The sequence below is a fragment of the Orcinus orca genome, chromosome 6, assembly GCF_937001465.1.
Source record: "Orcinus orca chromosome 6, mOrcOrc1.1, whole genome shotgun sequence".
NCBI classification, from domain to species: domain Eukaryota; kingdom Metazoa; phylum Chordata; class Mammalia; order Artiodactyla; family Delphinidae; genus Orcinus; species Orcinus orca.
The window spans coordinates 75888757-75911576 of NC_064564.1; the positions used below are offsets into that span (position 1 = coordinate 75888757).

The 22820-nt window shown below is 37.9% G+C and overlaps 1 protein-coding gene across 1 annotated transcript in view; it reads right to left on the minus strand.

The window, feature by feature from the left end:
- The window catches only part of TRPM6 (transient receptor potential cation channel subfamily M member 6), a 193416-nt gene that overhangs the window by 160464 nt on the left and 10132 nt on the right, over nt 1–22820 (minus strand). Inside the window, exons 2-4 of the mRNA XM_033440262.2 lie at nt 13442–13521; nt 11250–11288; nt 4356–4533 (exon numbers count right to left, since the gene is read on the minus strand). Of these exons, the coding sequence (XP_033296153.2) occupies nt 4356–4533; nt 11250–11288; nt 13442–13521 (297 nt within the window). The remainder of the gene's footprint in view (nt 1–4355; nt 4534–11249; nt 11289–13441; nt 13522–22820) is intronic.

Genomic DNA, 22820 nt, shown 5'->3' on the forward strand with positions numbered 1-22820 from the left:
CATTCAGATTCGATGGAGAAATTAAAACATTTACAGATAAGCAAGAGCTAAGACAATTCAGCACCACCAAACTAGCTTTACGACAAATGCTAAAGGAATTTCTCTAGGCAGGAAACACAAGAGAAGGAAAAGACCTACAATAACAAACTCAAAACAATTTAGAAAAGGGTAACAGGAACATACATAGCGATAACTACCTTAAATGTAAATGGATTAAATGCTCCAACCAAAAGACACAGGCTCGCTGAATGGATACAAAAACAAGGCTGATCTATATGCTGTCTACAAGAGACCCACTTCAGACCTAGGGACACATACAGACTGAAAGTGAGGGGATGGAAAAAGATATTCCATGCAAATGGAAATCAAAAGAAAGCTGGAGTAGCAAATTCTCTCATCAGACAAAATAGACTTTAAAATAAAGACTATTACAAGAGACAAAGAAAGACACTACATAATGATCAAGGGATCAATCCAAGAAGAAGATATAACAATTGTAAATATTTATGAACCAAACATAGAAGCACCTCAATACGTAGGCGAATGCTAACAGCCATAAAAGGGGAAATCAACAGTAACACAATCATAATAGGGGACTTTAACAACCCACTTTCACCAGTGGACAGATCATCCAAAATGAAAATAAATAAGGAAACACAAGCTTTAAAAGATACATTAAACAACGTGGACTTAATTGATATTTATAGGGAATTCCATCCCAAAACAACAGAATACACTTTCTGCTCAAGTGCTCATGGAACATTCTCCAGGATAGATCATATCTTGGGTCACAAATCAAGCCTTGGTAAATTTAAGAAAATTAAAATCATATAAAGTATCTTTTCCGACCACAACGCTATGAGACTAGATATCAATTACAGGAAAAAATCTGTAAAAAATACAAACACATGGAGGCTAAACAATACACTAGTAAATAACTAAGGAATCACTGAAGAAATCAAAGAGGAAATCAAAAAATACCTAGAAACAAATGACAATGAAAACATGAGGACCCAAAACCTATGCTATGCAGCAAAAGCAGTTCTAAGAGGGAAGTTTATAGCAATACAATCCTACCTCAAGAAACAAGAAACATCTCAAATAAACAACCTAATCTTAAAGCTAAAGCAATTAGAGAAAGAAGAAAAATAAAAAACCCAAAGTTAGTAGAAGGAAAGGAATCATAAAGATCAGATCAGAAATGAAGGAAAAAGAAATGAAGGAAACAATAGCAAATATCAATAAAACTAAAAGCTGGTTCTTTGAGAAGATAAACAAAATTGATAAACCATTACCCAGACTCACCAAGAAAAAAAAGGGAGAAGGCTCAAATCGACAGAATTAGAAATGAAAAAGGAGAACTAACAACTGACACTGCAGAAATACAAAGGATCATGAGAGATTACTACAAGCAAATATATGCCAATAAAATGGACAGCCTGGCAGAAATGGACAAATTCTTAAAAAAGCACAACTTTCCAAGACTGAACCAGGCAGAAATAGAAAATATAAACAGACCAATCACAAGGACTGAAGTTGAGACTGTGAATAAAAATCTTCCAACAAACAAAAGACCAGGACCAGATGGCTTCACAGGTGAATTCTATGAAACATTTAGAGAAGAGCTAACACCTATCCTTCTCAAACTCTTCCAAAATATACCAGAGGGAGGAACACTCCCAAACTCATTCTACAAGACCACCATCACCCTGATACCAAAACTGGACAACGATGTCACAAGGACAGAAAACTACTGGCCAATATTACTGATGAACAAAGGTGCAAAAATCCTCAACAAAATACTAGCAAACAGAATCCAACAGCACATTAAAAGGATCATACACCATGATCAAGTGGGGTTTATCCCAGGAAGGCAAGGATTCTTCAATATATGCAAATCAATCAATGTGATACACCACATTAACAAATTGAAGGAGAAAAAACATATGATCATCTCAATAGATGCAGAAAAAGCTTTCAACAAAATTCAACACACATTTAAAATAAAAACCCTCCAGAAAGTAGGCACAGAGGGAACTTACCTCAACATAACAGAGGCCATATATGACAAACCCATAGCCAACATTGTTCTCAGTGGTTAAAAACTGAAACCATTTCCTCTAACATCAGGAACAAGACAAGGTTGTCCACTCTCACTATTATTCAACATACTGTTGGAAGTTTTAGCCATTGCAATCAGAGAAGAAATAGAAAGAAAAGGAATCCAAATCGGAAAAGAGGAAAAGCTGTCATTGTTCGCAGATGACATGATACTATATATAGAGAATCCTAAAGAATCTACCAGAAAACCACTAGAGCTAATCAATGAATTTGGTAAAGTAGAAGGATACAAAGAAATCTCTTGCATTCCTATACACTAATGATGAAAAATCTGGAAGAGAAATTAAGCAAACACTCCCATTTACCATTGCAATAAAAAGAATAAAATACCTAGGAATAAACCTACCTAAGGAGACAAAAGACCTGTATGCAGAAAACTATAAGACACTGATGAAAGAAATTAAAGATGATACAAACAGGTGGAGAGATATCCCATGTTCTTGGATTGGAAGAATCAACATTGTGAAAATTGCTATACTACCCAAAGCAATCTACAGATTCATTGCAATCCCTATCAAACTACCAATGGTATTTTTCACAGAACTAGAACAAAAAATTTCACAATTTGTGTGGAAACACAAAAACCCCGAACATCCAAAGCAATCTTGAGAAAGAAAAACGGAGCTAGAGGAATCAGACTCCCAGACCTCAGACTATACTACAAAGCTACAGTAATCAAGACAGTATTGTACTGCCACAAAAACAGAACTATAGATCAATGGAATAGGATACAAAGCCCAGAGATAAACCCACACACCTATGGTCACCTTATTTTTGATAAAGGAGGCAAGAATATACAATGGAGAAAAGACAGCCTCTTCAATAAGTGGTGCTGGGAAAACTGGACAGCTACATGTAAAAGAATGAAATTAGAACACTCCCTAACACCATACCCAAAAATAAACTCAAAATGGATTAAACACCTAAATGTAACATCAGACACTATAACACTCTTAGAGGAAAACATCGGCAGAACACTTAGACATAAATCACAGCAAGATCCTTCTGAACCACCTCCTAGAGAAATCCAAATAAAAACAAAAATAAACACATGGCACCTAATGAAACTTAAAAGCTTTTGCACAGTAAAGGAAACCATAAACAAGACGAAAAGACAACCCTGAGATGGGAGAAAATATTTGCAAATGAAGCAACTGACAAAGGATTAATCTCCAAAATTTACAAGCAGCTCATGCAGCTCAATATCAAAAAAAAAAAAAAACAACCCAATCCCAAAATAGGTAGAACACCTAAACAGATATTTCTCCAAAGAAGATATACAGATTGCCAACAAACATATGAAAGGATGCTCAACATCACTAATCGTTAGAGAAATGCAAGTCAAAACTAAAATGAGGTATCACCTCACACCAGTTAGAATGGCCATCATCAAAAAATCTACAAACAATAAATCCTGGAGAGGGTGTGGAGAAAAGCAAACCCTCTTGCACTGTTGATGGGAATGTAAATTGATACAGCCACTATGGAGAACAGTATGGAGGTTCCTTAAAAAACTAAAAATAGAACTACCATATGACCCAGCAATCCCACTACTGGGCATATACCCTGAGAAAACCATAATTCATAAAGAGTCATGTACCACAACGTTCATTGCAGCTCTATTTACAATAGCCAGGACAGGGAAGCAACCTAAGTGTCCACTTACAGATGAATGGATAAAGAAGATGTGACACATATATACAGTGGAATATTACTCTGCCATAAAAAGAAGCAAAACTGAATTATTTGTAGTGAGGTGGATGGACCTAGAGTCTGTCATACAGAGTGAAGTAAGTCAGAAAGAGAAAAACAAATGCTAACACATATATATGGAATCTAAAAAAAAAAAAAGTTCTGAAGAACCTGTGGGCAGGACAGGAATAAAGACATGGACATAGAGAATGGACTTGAGGACACGGGATGGGGAAAGGGTAAGCTGAGACAAAATGAGAGAGTGGCATGGACATATATACACTACCAAATGTAAAATAGATAGCTAGTGGGAAGCAGCTGCATAGCACAGGGGGATCAGCTCGGTACTTTGTGACCATCTAGAGGGGTGGGATAGGGAGGGTGGGAGGGAGACGTAAAAGGGTGGAGATATGAGGATATATGTATATGTATAGTTGATGTATTTTGTTATAAAGCAGAAACTAACACACCATTGTAAAGCAATTATACTCCAATAAAGATATTTTAAAAAATCAGCAAAATAATGTAGGTTATTAGCAAACCTTTGAGTGGTGGGTGTGCTCTCCATCTTGGAAGTTAATCGTGCCAAAGGTATCTGTAGAGCTTTTCATTGTGTGCTTTTCAACAGACCATTGTTCATTTTCACTATCGTTGGCAGCTGAGATGGTCCAGGCTTCATCTATCCCATAATGGTCTCTAATCAATCGCCCACAGTAACACCTTAAATTTGGGATAAATACCAATTTCAAAATAGAAAACACACAATTTCAGAATAGAAAATAGATATAATGTTTCTACATGTTCCTAGGGTAATATATAGATGACATGTATTAACAAGTTTTAAAACTGCACACTGAGATTTATATTTGATTTCCAACACTGGGTTGTTTTCTAAGTTTAGAAACATTCTCACTGCTTCTCTCCCTTGGCTACACATTAGAATCATTTTGGGGATGTTTTAAGAAAACACTACAAATCTCTTACACACCCATGTTCATAGCAGCGTTATTCACAACAGCCAAGTGGTAGCAGCAACCCATGTATTCATCAATAGATGGATGGATGAACAAAATGTAGTATACACATTCCATTTTGCAAGATAAAAAGTTCTGTAGCTCCATAACACAACAATGGGAATATACTTAACACTAATGAACTGTACTCTTAAAAATGATTAAAATAGTAAAGAAAGCAAAAACAAACATCAAATTGTATATTTTAAATATGTGCAGTCTATGTCAATTATAGCTCAAAAACTATTTTTAAAAAATAATATTGTGAACAATCATTGACAGGAAGACACTGGAACTCACCAAAAAAGATACCACACATCCAAAGACAAAGGAGAAGCCACAATGAGATGGTAGGAGGGGCGCAGTCACAATCAAATCAAATCCCATAACTGCTGGGTGGGTGACTCACAAACTGGAGAACACTTATACCACAGAAGTCCACCCACTGGAGTGAAGGTTCTGAGCCCCACGTCAGGCTTCCCAAACTTGGGGTCTGGCAACGTAAGAAGGAATTCCTAGAGAATCAGACTTTGAAGGGTAGCGGTATTTGACTGCAGGACTTCAACAGGACTGGGGGAAACAGAGACTCCACTCTTGGAGGGCAAACACAAAGTAGTGTGCGCATCAGGACCTAGGGGAAGGAGCAGTGACCCCATAGGAGACTGAAACAGACCTACCTGCTACTGTTGGAGGGTCTCCTGCAGAGGCAGGGGGTGGCTGTGGCTTACCATGAGGACAAGGACACTGCGAGCAGAAGTTCTGGGAAGTACTCCTTGGCGTGAGCCCTCCCAGAATCTGCCATTAGCCCCCACAAAGAGCCGGGTAGGCTCCAGTGTTGGGTCACCTCAGGCCTGTTTGATTGCTTACCAACAGGGAGGGAACCCAGCCCCACCCATGATCAGACAAGTGGATTAAAGTTTTACTGAACTCTGCCCACCAGAGCAACAGCCAGCTCTACCCACCACCAGTCCCTCCCATCAGGAAACTTGCACAAGCCTCTTAGATAGCCTCATCCACCAGAGGGCAGACAGCAGAAGCAAGAGGAACTACAATCCTGCAACCTATGGAACAAAAACCACATTCATATAGAGACAGACAAGATGAAAAGGCAGAAGGCTATGTACCAGATGAAGAAACAAGACAAAACCCCAGAAAAACAACTAAATGAAGTGGAGAGATGCAACCTTCCAGAAAAAGAATTCAGGATAATGATAGTGAACATGATCCAGGACCTCGGAAAAAGAATGGAGGCAAAGATCAAGAAGAAACAAGAAATGTTTTACAAAGACCTAGAAGAATTAAAGAACAAACAAACAGAGATGAACAATAAATAACTGAAATGAAAAATACACTAGAAGGAACCAATAGCAGAATAACTGAGGCAGAAGAACAGATAAGTGACCTGGAAGACAGAATGGTGGAATTCACTGCCGTGGAACAGAATAAAGAAAAAAGAATGAAAAGAAATGAAGACAGCCTAAGAGACCTCTGGGACAACATTAAATGCAACAACACTCACATTAGGGGTCCCAGAAGGTGAAGAGAGACAGAAAGGACCTGAGAAAAGAGATTTGAAAAGATTATAGTCGAAAACTTCCCTAACATGGGAAAGGAAATAGCCACCCAAGTACAGGAAGCGCAGAGAGTCCCATACAGGATAAACCCAAGGAAAAACACACCAAGACACATAGTAATCAAATTGACAAAAATTAAAGACAAAGAAAAATTACTGAAAGCAACAAGGTAAAAACAACAAATAACATACAAGGGAACTCCCACAAGGGTAACAGCTGATTTCTAAGCAGAAACTCTACAAGCCCGAAGGAAGTGGCATGATATATTCAAAGTGATGAAAGGGAAGAACCTACAACCAAGATTACTCTACCCAGCAAGGATCTCATTCAGATTCGACGGAGAAATCAAAAGCTTTACACACAAGCAAATGCTAAGAGAACTCAGCACCACCAAACCAGCTTTACAACAAATGCTAAAGGAACTTCTCTAAGTTGGAAACACAAGAGAAGAAAAAGACCTACAAGAACAAACCCATGGGCTTCCCTGGTGGCGCAGTGGTTGAGAGTCCGCCTGCCGATGCAGGGGACACGAGTTCGTGCCCTGGTCCGGGAAGATACCACATGCCGTGGAGCGGCTAGGCTCATGAGCCATGGCCACTGAGCCTGCGCGTCTGGAGCCTGTGCTCCGCAACGGGAGAAGCCACAACAGTGAGAGGCCCGTGTACAGCAAAAAAAAAAAAAAAAAAAAAAAAAACATAACAATTAAGAAAATGGGAATACGAACATACATATCGATAAGTACCTTAAATATGAATGGATTAAAAGCTCCAACCAAAAGATACAGGCTCAGTGAATGGATACAAAAACAAAACCCATGTGTATGCTGTCTACAAGAGACCCACTTCAGACCTAGGGACACATACAGACTGAAAGTGAGGGAATGGAATAAGGCATTCCATGCAAACGGAAATCAAAAGAAAGCTGGAGTAGCAGTACTCATATCATATAAAATAGACTTTAAAATAAAGAATGTTACAAGAGACAAGGAAGGACACTGCATAATGATCAAGAGATTAATCCAGGAAGAAGATATAACAATTATAAATATCTATGTACCCAACATAGGAGCACCTCAATACATAAGACAACGGCTAACAGCGCTAAAAGAGGAAATTGACAGCAACATAATAATAGTGGGGGACTTTAACGCCTCACTTACACCAATGGAAAGATCATCCAAATAGAAAATGAATAAGGAAACACAAGCTTGAAATCACACAATAGACCAGATAGATTTAATTGATATTTATAGGACATTCCATCCAAAAACAGCAGATTACACTTTCTTTTCAAGTGCACATGGAACATTCTCCAGGATAGATCACATCTTGGGTCAAAAATCAAGCTTCAGTAAATTTAAGAAAAGTGAATTCATATTAAGCATCTTTTTTGACCACAATGCTATGAGATTAGAAATCAATTCCAGGGAAAAAAACGTAAAAAACACTAGCACATGGAGGCTAAATGTTACTAAATAACCGAGAGATCACTGAAGAAATCAAAAAATACCTAGAGACAAATTACAACGAAAATACGGCGATCCAAAACCTATGGGATGCAGCAAAAGCAGTTCTAAGAGGGAAGTTTAGAGCTATACAAGCCTACCTCAAGAAACAAGAAAAATCTCAAATAAACAATCTAACCTTACACTGAAAAAACCTAGAGAAAGAGGAACAAACAAAACCCAAAGTTAGTAGAAGGAAAGAAATGATAAAGATCAGAGCAGAAATAAATGAAATAGAAACAAAGAAAACAGTAGCAATGATCAATAAAACTAAAAGCTGGTTCTTTGAGAAGATAAACCAAATTGATAAAACATTAGCCAAACTCATCAAGAAAAAGAGGGAGAGGACTCAAATCAATAAAATTAGAAATGAAAAAGGAAAAGTTACGACAGACACCGCAGTAATACAAGCATCCTAAGAGAATACCACAAGCAACTCTATGCCAATAAAATGGACAACCTGGAAGAAATGGACAAATTCTTAAAAAAGCACAACTTTCCAAGACTGAACCAGAAAGAAATAGGAAATATGAACAGAACAATCACAAGCACTGAAATTGAAACTGTGATTAAAATCTTCCAACAAACAAAAGTCCAGGACCAGATGGCTTCACAGGTGAATTCTATCAAACATTTAGAGAAGAGCTAACACCCATCCTTCTCAAATTCTTCCAAAAAACTGCAGAGCAAGGAACACTCCCAAACTCATTCTATGAGGCCACCATCACCCTGATACCAAATCCAGAAAAAGATACTACAAAAAAAGAAAATTATAGACCAATATCACTGATGAATATAGATGCAAAAATCCTCAACAAAATACCAGCAAACAGAATCCAACAACACATTAAAAGGATGATACACCATGATCAAGTGGGATTTATCCCAGGGACGCATGGATTCTTCAATATACTCAAATTAATCAACGTGATACACTATTAACAAATTGAAGAATAAAAACCATATGATCATCTCAATAGATGCAGAAAAACCTTTTGACAAAATTCAACACCCATTTATGATAAAAGCTCTCCAGAAAGTGGACATAGAGGGAACCTCCCTCAACATAATAAAGGCCATATATGATGAACCCACAGCAAACATCACCCTCAGTGGTGGAAAACTGAAACCATTTCCTCTAAGATCAGGAACAAGACAAGGATGTCCACTCTCATCACTCTTATTCAACATAGTTTTGGAAGCCCTAGCCACGGCAAGCAGAGAAGAAAAAGAAATAAAAGGAATACAAATTGGAAAAGAAGAAGAAAAACTGTCACTGTTTCCAGAGGACATGATACTATACATAGAGAATCCTAAAGATGCCACGAGAAAACTACTAGAGCTAATCAATGAATTTGGTAAAGTTGCAGGATACAAAATTAATGCACAGGAATCTCTTGCATTCCTATACACTAATGAAAAATCTGAAAGAGAAATTAAGGACATACTCCCATTTACCACTGCAACAAAAAGAATAAAATGCGTAGGAATAAACCTCCCTAAGGAGACAAAATACCTTTATGCAGAAAACTATCAGACACTGATGAAAGAAATTAAAGATGATACAAACAGATGGAAAGACACACCATGTTCTTGAATTGGAAGAATCAATACTGTGAAAATGACTATACTACCCAAAGCAATCTACAGATTCAGTGCAATCCTTATCAAATTACCAATGGCATTTTTTACAGAACTAGAACAAAAAATCTTAAAATTTGTATGGAGACACAAAAGACCCCAAATAGCCAATGCAGTCTGGAGGGAAAAAAACAGAGCTGGAGGAATCAGACTCCATGACTTCAGACTATACTGCAAAGCTATAGTAATCAAGACAATATGGTACTAGCACAAAAACAAAAATATAGATCAATGGAATAGCATAGAAAGCCCAGAGATAAACCCATGCACCTATGGTCAACTAATTTATGAGAAAGGAGGCAAGGATATACAATGGAGAAAAGACAGTCTCTTCAATAAGTGATGCTCAGAAAACTGGACAGCTACATGTAAAAGAATGAAATTAGAACACTCCCTAACACCATATACAAAAACAAATTCAAAATGGATTAGAGATTGAAATGTAAGACTGGACACTATAAAACTCTTAGAGGAAAACATAGGAAGAACACTCTTTGACATAAATCACAGCAAGATTTTTTTTTGATCCACCTCCCAGATTAATTGAAACAAAAATAAACAAATGGGACCTAAAGAAACTTAAAAGCTTTTGCACAGCAAAGGAAACTACAAACAAGACGAAAAGACAACCCTCAGAGTGGGAGAAAATTATTTGCAAATGAATCAATGGACAAAGGATTAACCTCCAAAATATATAAACAGCTCAATATTAAAAAAAACAAACAACCCAATCAAAAAATGGGCAGAAGACCTAAACAGACGTTCTTCCAAAGAAGACATACAGATGGCCAAGAAGCACATGAAAAGCTGTTCAACATCACTAATTATTAGAGAAATGCACATCTAAACTACAATGAGGTATCACCTCACACCAGTTAGAATGGGCATCATCAAAAAATGTACAAATAACAAATGCTGGAGAGGATGTGGAGAGAAGGGAACCCTCTTGCACTGTTGGTGGGAATGTAAATTGATACAGCCACTATGGAGAACAGCATGGAGGTTCCTTAAAAAACTAAAAATAGAATTACCATATGACCCAGCAATCCCACTACTGGGCATATACCCAGAGAAAACCATAATTCAAAAAGACACATGCACCCCAATGTTCATTGCAGCTCTTTTTACAATAGCCCGGTCATGGAAGCAACCTAAATGCCAATCGACAGATGAATAGATAAAGAAGATGTGGTACATATATACAATAGAATATTACTCAGCCATAAAAAGGAATGAAATTGGGTCATTTGTAGAGACGTGGATGGATCTAGAGTCTGTCATACAGAGTGAAATAAGTCAGAAAGAGGAAAACAAATATCGTATATTAACGCATATATGTGAAACCTACAAAAATGGTGCAGATGAACTGGTTTGCAGGGCAGAAATAGAGACACAGATGAGGAGAACAAATGTATGGACACCAAGGGGGGAAAGTGTGGGGGTGTGTGGTGGTGGTGGGATGAATTGGGAGATTGGGATTGACATGTATTCACTAATATGTATAAAAGAGATAACTAATAAGAACCTGCTGTATAAGAAATAGATAAAATTAAATTTAAAAAAATCTTAATACTTAAGAAGATTAAGAAAAATCCTCATGTGAAATGTAAGATGCACATCAAAAGGAAGGACTGTTAATTAATGCAAAAAAATAGATGCAACTTCAGAGAAATATATAAACATAGAACTGTTTATTTGTCTTACCTGATTAAATTCTGACAAACCTGGCATCCTGTAGTACATCTTAATTAAAGAAATAAAACCACTGTTAGTTTATTAATATATTTGAAAACATATTTAATGCTTATTCAGTAAATATCTGTTAATCTTCCATAATCTGGAAATCAGGGTTTACTGAGTACTCATACATCATCTCCCAAATATTCCCAGATGTCATTTACCATATAGAATTACATTGCAGCAACTATGATCTAATTAACAGAATACTGAGTTTGGAACCAAAATACCTGGATTTAAATCTCAATGATTTAACAATTCCTCTAAGCCCCAGTTTTCACATCTGAAAATAATATCTGAACCATACAGTTATTAAAATGATTAAGAGTGATAATATATGTAAAGTGTCTTACAGTATCTGGTACATTGCAGGATGTATAAAAATGGTGGCTATTGTTATTATACTATGAAGATAACACAGAATTCCTGAGAATTAAGTAAGAAAACATACATATACAATTTTAAAACCCTAAAACACTATCAAACTGAGGAACAGTTGGTATGATTATAATAATTATATTTATTAATCTCTTTCTTATGATTCAAAAAAGCCTTCTGGATTTGGGAGTTAGCATTATGATCATCAATGATCATATTTTAAGTGTGAAGAAGTTTTAACTAGAAAAGAAATCTAGGTAAAATAATGGAAGAAAAGGTAGTGTTCATAGAATCAATCATTCTAAATTATTCAGAGATGAATATTCAGGTCTTTCACTTCTTCCTGTCCCCAGCCTTTTAGAAATCTTTTTTCTCAGAAGCTTCACTTCAACAAGTTCCAAATGTGAAAGAAAAAGACGTTGTAATCAAGTCCATCAGATTTGTTTCTTATTAGGGGCTACAAAAAGAATCAGTAAAAGACAAACCTTCATCTAAATTTAAAATAGTGAACTACCACTCTTTTGCTGTGTTCCATAAGGAAGAAAACTGCATGAAAGCCACAGTTTTGAGAATCTTACTAGGATCTAAGAAAAAGGCTGGCATGGAAGGAATAGCCATAGTCATCCATCCATTTTTTACAATCACAAAATAAGAGAGACTGCTTTTTTCCCATAAAAAGTAGTATATCTTCGACCATTCATGGAATTATGATCACTGATACTCTTCTTGAGTCTGTGGGCTAATGACCTATAGTTTACCACTTTTCATGAGGTTCAAGGTGACTGTGAAGATGATTTTCCATTTACAGAGCAGTGGAAGCCACCTGAGCTCAATGTGCCTTCTACTGCAGCCACTATCATATTACAAAATCTCATAAAAGATGAAGGGAAAAAACAAGGTTACCCTGCCTTTTTATTCTGTAAACATTTTATAAGCAGGTAAAATGAGGATTTCCAATCACGCGGCTTACAAGCCACAGGTAACTCAAAGAGGGTGGGACTAGTAAATATTTAACAAAGGCAAAGAACACTATTTTAGTCATCATCCCCAAAGAACTAGAATTTCAGTGGCCTCACCTGCTACCTTTCATGAGCATACAGCTGTGATTTCTAAACTTCAAATGAATGTAAGCCCAAACCGCTCAGCAGAATCTAAAAATAGAGTGGTCCCCCTAATTAAAATACTGCTCTCCTATTTTCCTTTCCTTTTAATTCTTTTCCCCCAGGGCAATGCTACCCAATCTTAATTTCATGGACCCGATTACCCTGGGGAATTTTCCATAGACCTCTCTTCCTCTATCTTTCACTGGCTGCTGTTTTGAACTTTGTTCTACAAGTAGAACTTCCAAAGGGTTGTCAAGAACTCAGAATAATCAAATGCAAATCATTCCATTCTGCTGCCCATTATCTGCTTAAGCAAAAAGCCTGCAGGAGGAAAAAATTAACTGTTTGCATAATCTGAGCATGGAGTCCTGAAATATCCCAGTTACTACATTCACAGACACTTGGGGATAAGGAAGTCACACTATTTTGAATATTCAATACTCAAAAGTTGTAAATTTTTTATCCAAACCTGGTGGAATGGATGTAGCACTAGATATTTCCCTGGTATCTATCCTCCCAGGAAGAGGAACAGGAACATCAAAGATAAAGCAGCAGAGTGAAATCTACCACAATATTAACAGTGGCTCCACAGGGCAAACAAGTCATATCTCTAAATTTCAGTAAACAGTCCTCCAAGTACTGTTGCTTTAAAAAGAAAAATGTAATTAAAAATTGTACCTGTGAGGGTCCTTTGAGCTGGGTATGATTTTGTTACATTCTCTCTTGTCGAACACTCCTTCAATCCAGGATTTCTGGGACTGAATAGAAAAATGTCATTATTTTCATAGTCTCATTAAATGAAAACACAGTATAACCACAGTAGTCCAGGTAGGCAAGATATACTTAAATATAATAGACCCTAATTAAAATGCCAAGACCAGCCCCAAACCTCTAAGCATTTATTAGGTTCTATTACAGACAACATAGACACAAATAAGCCAATGTGAACACAAAAATATTCACAAAGTTAATTGGTCCACAATCTCATTTTAAGTGAAAGATCCCTAAATGCACAAAACTCTACCAAGGAAGTAAAGATATAGCGGAAGCATTCTCTTAATTCTGCCAAAAGTCACTTTTAAATCTTGTACCATAACCCTACAGAGTGAATATTAAGCTCTCAAACTTCAGAATTCTCACTTATAAAGTCCCACTTTGGCTAAGATTTGACAGGAAGCTGGAAAGAGTGTCAGAGGAGAGATGTAACCTCAGCAAGATTCTGTAAAAGAGTTCAATCTAAAACAAATCTGGAGGATATGTAATGGAGAATATCACACGTGTGCCCTCAGAAGGGAACTTAACTGAGAAACTGATTTCCCATAAATGCCTGATTCACAGAAGACGAGACTTATTTCCTGACCGATAACCATATGCCAAGAATCTCTCCCTATCCTCAAGACAATGAATTTACTGCTTAGACACTGGCCGGACGTCTCCCTCTTTGCACTCCCTGCCCCAAACCCTCAACAGACTCGCCTGTAGCTTGCTACAGCATGCATTTCCCAAATTCAATTCCTCTGCTATTCCTGAATAAACTCAATTTCTGATCATTCAGGCTTGCCTCAGTTTACCTCTTTATTTAGGTTGACAATTTGATACACATTGTATAAGCATGGCTTACCATTGGCTGAATTTCAAAATATCTGAATTCATTCAACAAATATTTTGAAATAGGCCTCCATATGGCATGCTGGGAATTCTATGGCAAATAAGACAAAGTTCTTACTCTGAAGGAACTTAGAATAAAAAGAAGGAAACGGATAACAAATTGATATCATTAAACTTCATGTGTAACATTTACCTATTAAAAATGGCTCCAGGGGGCTTCCCTGGTGGCGCAGTGGTTAAGAGTCCACCTGCCGATGCAGGGGACACAGGTTCGTTCCCCGGTCCGGGAAGGTCCCACATGCCGCGGAGCCGCTGGGCCCGTGAGCCATGGCCGCTGAGCCTGCGCGTCCGGAGCCTGTGCTCCGCAACGGGAGAGGCCACAACAGTGAGAGGCCCGCGTACCGCAAAAAAAAAAAAAAAAAAGGTTCCAGGGACTTCCATGGTGGTCCATTGGGTAAGACTCCACACTCGCAATGCAGGGCGCCCAGGTTCAATCCCTGGTTAGGGAACCAGATCCTGCATGTGTGCTGCAACTAAGAGTCCGCATGCCACAACTGAGTCCACATGCCGCAATTAAGACCCGGTGCAGCCATAATTAATTAATTAATTTTAAAAAACCATCTCCAAAAAGGGTCCCTAATTTAGCAGCCTATGTATACAAATTAAGCAAGCTATGCTCAACCACTCCCTTCTTTTAAAAGGCTAGACAGCTGAATCTAGTAGAATGATGTGGGCAAATTACTTTCTTCAGGCCTGTTTTCCCATCTATTAAAAAGGAGATAATAACAGTAATACCTACTGTTGGGCTACTGAAAGGAATTAAGGCTTAGATTTCTCCCTGGGACTTACTCAGAGTCAGTAAAGCTTAGTTATTATTATTGGTAATATCAAAGGTAAAAATTAGCTTTTTGGTTGGTAGCATGGGAACTTAACTTTGATGTATTTTTTTCATAGAAAAATACTTCCTGACCTCCAAATCTCCCTCCTATGACCTCTCATATTTCAAATGAATGACTTTTATGGGTCCATTTTCCCCCACTAGACTCCAGCTCCTACAGGCCCCATGCCAGTCATTTCTGTTGCCCCAGGGCCCAACCCAATGATTGTTGAATGAGCAACAAAATGAACACACTTAAAATAGAACTTCAAGAATCCATGTATACAATTTTCTCTCAAAGGGTGTAAACAGGAAACCTGTGCCATAACAAGAACATGGAAACATTCCTCCTGCAACTCCCATATCTTATCTCAAAACTACAGGAAAAGAAAAGCAGGCTTAATTTGCAAGTGTTTCAAACAATTCTTCAATTTAGAACTTTACTTTTTCCCCCTACCTCATAATGGTAGCCTTTGCAATATACTCTTCAGCACATATGGAAGAGGTCCCCCCATGTTCAGTTCAACAGAGAACTATTAGGAACCATATGTTTGTTAGTTCTGATTCAATAGCCCAAATCTATTGAGGCCAAATACTCAACATGTGTTTGCCACTTGGAGCAGCACATTGTCATTGACGGCAGAGAATATGTCATTTCTGCAACTATCATGACAGTCTTTAGAGACTGGGTGTTTTTTATATACTGGGGCAGGAGAGTTGTGTTTTAACTGTGGTTGTTATTTGGGGAAGGGAAAGGCAGAGGATAAAGAAGGGAAATAGTGTTGGTCTCAGGCTGTGTTGGCACAAATAGTTTGCCTTACCCTAAAATATAATCAGATTTTACATACAAGCCCAGGGCTGGGGAATAGCAAAGAAATGTCCAAAGACTAATCCTCTAATGGTAGCTATACATGAATTAATTCCTGATGTCACTGAAAGTATTTCTACACTGGGGCTTTTTAGGGTTTCCAGATAACAGATTCTTTCTCAGGGGAATCTCTGAGAAGGAATAGTCTTACAGGCATTCCTTGATTTAAAAAAAAATCTTTCTAAATGTGCATGGATTTTTTTTTTTAACATCCAGGGGACTGTGTGATTGGGGGTTGAAGGGCACACAGCTAACAAGTAATTTATTTTCTTTTTAAAAACTTTTCCATACTTAAAAAAATCTAACATTTAAAAAATACCTTTCCAGGTGAAACTACTTCCTTTTTATAGCCCCCACTCTAATATACATCACAGCACTCACAATGCTTAACTGCACCTATTCAGTTGTTTTTTCCTTAACATTATTGTAATCTACTTCAAGATAAGCATTAGTTTATTTATCATGGAATCTATAGCATGCAGGGAAGCACCAGAATGGATCAAATAGAGAAAATATTTTCAGACTCCAGACTGACATTTTTTATCTTCTCTACACAGTCCCTCCCTTGGAGCAAGGACCTCTTCAAACTGAGTGCCAGGCAGATGGATTTCCACAGTGCACGATCTGTTGGCTGGGGAAACTCATCAGTGCAAAGCCAGCCTGTATACTTTGAAGACTCAGCTCAGGGTCTCCTACAGGGTTTTGTCCACAATCTGAGGGATACCTTGGGGGACTCACTTGATCCAAGATTAAGAGTCTCAGGCAAAGGGCATCCAAACCTAAAATAATCCAAACCCAAGGATCTGGCTCGCCAACACAGCCACAAGTTGACCTCAGTGGTTTTCCGGTAAATAATCTTTCCAGAAGGCAGCATTTAGGAGTACTTCATAAAGAACACAAAATAACCTTACGTGTTTTCTTCTCTTTGGGTAGTTAGAGGGCACTATTTGCTGGTAATGATTTCTTTTTTCTTTTTTCTTTTCTTTTGTAACATCTTTAATAGAATGTTAACTAAATAACTCACAATTCCCTAAAATGCCACTTCTCCTGTTTAGGTGAGAAATTTATATGAAATTTTCGTATACTGCCTTGTTGAGCAAAAGCATTTAGAACTTCAGAATGACTGTTTAGATTATATAAACTTTAAAAAGTACATGAGTAAAACATTTATGAATTCTCCACAGAGTCTAATGGGGAATTAGAAGAACTCAACAGTGACCTACTTAGTAGAGCATATCATAAAAGTTCAAACTAAAATACCATACCCCATCCCTCCACTCCCCAGATTGGTGAAAGCCCTCTTTATGTTAGTCCAAAATCACAATTTCAAATGGCAATGAGAAGACATCCTTTCCTCTGTCACACATGCTTTTCAGCCTTATTCAGTATCCTCGGGAATTAAACTTGCAAACAAGATGTTTATAATTTCAGATCATGTGAAATCATTTTGATAAGAAGGGAAAAGGAAATGGGAGGTTTCCCTTTTGGGTGTTCTTTACAACTGCCCGTGGAAAGTGAAATACAGAGTTTAACTGAATGCTGGGCCTATTTGTTGTATAACCACTCTAATCTATTAAGGTTTCCAAGTTAGATATACTCAATTTCCAATCTCCACCCAGCAAAATATCCACAAATATGTTATCCAAGTACACAGATGGTCTTCATTTATGCTACAAATATCTTGTTAAATTATCCAAAACTTTACTAGGACTACATCCAAGTGAACTACATAGTCTAAAAAACAACTTCTTGGAGTGAAGCTTCACTATTAGTGGAGCTATACTCAAATAACTGACTGTTAGAAAACCCACCATCCTCTGAGACAATAAAGCCTTTATTAGGAATTGCAGGTTAAAGGCAATTTCATTTATGTCATCCATAGTAAGCTTTATTTGTACAATGAAGATTACTTGTTTCATTTTCTAAGTGTAACACGGCAGAAAGAACAATGCTTCTTGAAATTCCATGCAGACACATACCACATATTTAACTTGGACAAATTCAAAATCTTTGCTAAAAGACTGAGAGAGGGCTTATCATATTGAGTGATGTCAGTTAGACAAAGACAAATATTATATGATATCACTTATATGGAGAATCTAAAAAAGATACAAATGAATTTTTTTACAAAATATAAATAGACTAACAGACATAGAAAACAAACTTATGGTTACCAAAGGGGATAGCGGGGGTTGGGGGGAGGAGGGGAGGGATAAATTAGGAGTTTGGGATTAACAGACACACACTACTATATATAAAATAGGTAAATAACAAGGACCTACTATATAGCACAGGGAACTGTACTCAATATCTTGTAATAATCTATAATGGAAAAGAATCTGAAAAAGAATACATGCGTGTGTGTGTGTGTATGTGTGTGTGTGTGTGTGTGTGTATAGCTGAATCACTTTGCTGTACACTTGAAACTAATACAGCATTGTAAACCAACTATACTTCAATTTTTAAAAAGCGGAAAATAAAAAAGAATGAAAGAGGACTAGAAGAAAAAAGGCGAGAAGAAGATAAAAAATGTTGAAGTATGGACAATATCAATGCCATTCCACATTCAGGAGTATACTATGCCCAAGAGCAGCAGTTCTCAAACTTTTGGGGTTTAGGACTCCTTCACAGTCATTAAATTTACCAAGGACCTCCAGAAAGCTTTCACTTATAGAGTATAGCTACCAATATTTATGTATTCAAAATTAGAACTGGGACTTTTTAAAGTATTTACCCATTAGTTAATTTAAAAATAATTATGGTAAACCTATTACATGTTAAAATAAATAAAATATTTTTCACGAAAAATATTTTTAAAAGGTTTATGAGAAGAGCATTGTATTTTTGTCTGGCTTAAGACAGCTGGATTCTCATATCTGCTTCTGCATTCAATCTGTTACAAAGTGTTTTTGGTTGAAGTATATAAAAAGAATTGGCCTCACACAGACGTGGAGTTGGAAAAAGAAAATAGTATTTTAATAGCCTTTTTAGATATTATGGATTTGTCATGTAACATCAGGAAAACTCCACTGTATGCTCATGATAGAATGAGTAAAACAGGGAAATAATGTACTGTTATAAAAATAATTTGGGGGGACTTTCCTGGTGGCACAGTTGTTAAGAATCCGCCTGCCAGTGCAGGGGACACAGGTTCGATTCCTGGTCCCGGAAAATCCCACATGCCGCGGAGCAACTAAGCCCGGCGCCACAGCTATGAGCCTGCACTCTATAGCCCGCACGCCATAACTACTGAGCCCGCATTCCTAGAGTCTGTGCTCCTCAACAAGAGAAGCCACCGCAATGAGAAGCCCTCGCACGGCAACGAAGAGTAGCCCCCGCTCGCCCCAACTAGAGAAAGCCCATGCACAGCAACGAAGACCCAATGCAGCCAAAAAAAACCCAATAATAATAATTTGGGGACTTCCCTGGTGGTCCAGTGGGTAAGTCTCCACACTCCCAACGCAGGGGGCCTGGGTTTGATCCCTGGTTGGGGAACTAGATCCCGCATACATGCCGCAACTAAGAGTCCACGTGCTGCAACTGAGTCTGCGTGACACTACTAAGAAGTCTGCATGCTGCAATGTAGATCCTGCCTGCCACAACTAAGACCCGGCACAGCCATAAATAAATAAATAAATAAATAAATATTTTTTAAAAAGTAATGATTTTGAGGACCTTTGAAAGGGTCTCAAAGATCCCAAGGAGTCCCCAGGGATACCACACATGAAAGACCACTGCCCCAAAGTGACTTCATAGGCACTAGGGTTGAGTGTGAGTGAGAGACAGGACCTACTGTTTCCTGGTTGGTCTCAGGTCCCACATGCATGCCTTAAGTCTGCCCATCTCATCACAATGATTGCACTGTAGTATTTCAACATCCCTTATTTAATCTGGTGCTCAACTGAAGAAAATTCCAACATACAGAAAAAGCAACTAGAGACCAAATCTTCACGTACTTCTCTTTCTAAGCAATATAAGGGACTTTTGGAGGATAATTTTGACTGCATTCATTTTTAACTTAACAGCTGACTTTAGTACCTACCACATCCCTCCTCCCAAAGATGTCATTGAAGCATGATGAGTGTGGTTATCAGCCCTCCAGAACCCATAGGCAGCATATATTATATCAGTTTACCCACTCTTCCTTTAAAATATTGATATCGCTAAGAATAATAGCTTCATTCATTCATTCCTTCAAAATACTTTGATGGGCATATCACATGGTTGTAATAAAAATAAATAAAATTGTGTCCCAAAGACCAACACCAAAAGAGAAGAAACTATGTTTACTAATAGATACCAAGTATGGCACAAGAGCAAGCTGTGGGACTCCTTGGAAGTAGAAATCCCTTCTGTCTGCCAGTATCTGGGGAGTCTTCATGGAGGACACAAAACTCAGGAAAGTCCTTGAAAGATGACAAAGGTTTTGAAAGGTGGTTGATGAACTTCGGTGGTGGTTAGAAATGCAGAGATTTAGGCCTGGGGGAGAATCCAGAGGACAACAATGTTAAGGTATGGCAAAAGCCACAGAGTCACTGGGGAGCAGAGAACAGAGAAGATAAAAGAGCCAGGAACCTCTGGGAGCATCTAAGCATAGCGTGTAGAAGGGTTCAGGGAATGAAAACAGAGTTACGAATCAGGATGGTAACATGATACCTGAAGTTAAGAAGGGAGAAAGTTTTTCTCTTTAATAAAAATGTTTGCATTATTTCAAAAATAGGTAGTTTCAAAGAAAAACTGAGAAGTGTTTAATATTGAAAACAAAGTAAGGAGGACAATTTTTTGTCCATGACAAACAAATAGATTGAGAGAGAGTCAGGAAATAGGTTGTAAAACAGAGAAGAAAGCTAGTGTAAGATATCCTTGGGAGAAAGAAATAAAAACAGCCACTAGACCAACAAAGTAAAGCAAAAGCCAACGTTAACGCAGACTTTCATATATGCCAAGGGCTGGGCTAAATGCTTTATGGGCTAGCTAAAGTAATATTCACAACTGTGAGATAAATACAGTGATTATCACCTCTACAGAGGAGGAGCAGTTTCTATCAAATACCAGCACCAGCATTCTTTTACACTATGTTTAATAGGCAACGTTGAAAGAAGGTTTATCTTATGTTAAGAAAGTTTGAACCTTGTATGTAGATAAAAGAGAGTGAAGATGCAAGAGAGAATAAAAATGACTTGAGACTTTGGCGGTGGCGGTGGGGGGCGGGGAGCAGGGGAAAAAAATGGTATGAATAACCAAGGAGGAAGGCTCAGCCTTGAAGAAAATGCTTCCTCTTCTGACAGACGCAAGGAGTGGAGTGGCAAACTTTCCCTTCTTGGTAATTTTGCCCCAGACCCTATAATCAATGTTCTATAGAAAGTCATAGACCATTTAGCTCAGACGGCTGCAAATCTCAGCATTCTCCTTTGCTCATCTTAACCAGAGAGAAAGGAAGGCAGGAGATACACGTGCAGTCACAGTGCCCCTTTCTATTACCAGCTCTCTACAGTACAACATCAGTACAGTACAGTATGTATTCTGTGAACCACAAAGCATATGAAATGCTCTCTCAGTAGAGGATCCACCCAACTTAAAAGATAGACGGGGAACACCAATAGTATCCCACTGATCACCCTATGGAGAAACTGCCACACAATATTCCAGGAATGTCCCTCATATACTAACCAAAAATGTGTGCCCCAGGTTATGGGGGTCTGCAGACAACTAAACTGAGGCAATAGGAATTTAGAATAAAAAATAAGAGTAGGGCTTCCCTGGTGGCGCAGTGGTTGAGAGTCCGCCTGCCGATGCAGGGGACACGGGTTCGTGCCCCGGTGCGGGAAGATCCCACATGCCGCGGAGCGGCTGGGCTCGTGAGCCATGGCCGCTGAGCCTGCGCGTCCAGAGCCTGTGCTCCACAACGGGAGACGCCACAACAGTGAGAGGCCCGCGTACCGCAAAAAAAAAATAAAAATAAATAAGAGTAAATGTAATTGGAGATTAATGGGCAGTCAGGGCAAGGTATAATGAAAGGAAAGGAAGTGGGGAGCAAAAGCAAGGTGAGTGTGTTTTCTTCTCTAGTCTGTAAGAAATCTCTATCAGCAAACTGGAGAAATACTGTTCTTCCTGGGTAATTCACCCCAGGGGTTGTTAAAATAATTTCCAGCCGTCCAGTTGTGCGGATGTAAATTTTCATGAGCATTCCTTTAGCTGCATTTAGGTAGCTAAATGTACTTCCATTAAAAAAATTAATTATAATTACTTTAGGTAAACATTTTACAACTGTGTGCCTAATTGCTACATAGCAAAAAACAAACAAAACATATTTGCTATAATGTTATAATTGTTAAAATGCCGCTCTTAGTTCTTTTACTCTAAGCCTGTACTCTATCATTCATGGAACATGTAAGCCAGGCCCCATTAACTTTTTCTTAACAGGGAATTTTGCAAAGTATAAAAGCCACCAGTACAACAGATAAGAAAGAAGAAAATGTTTTCTGCTCATACAGGCACATGGAAGTATTATGACTCTATAGAACAGATAAACTATCCATTGTTTCCCTAAATATATTAAATCAAGGATCATCTTTGAGGATATCACACACCTGTTTCCACAGGATGCAGTTTTGATAAATTCCTTTCCAAGAGTTTTCTACCAGTTATCAACTAAGAATATTCCCTCCCCTAAATCTTATATCTTAATATAAGATTTTTGCCTT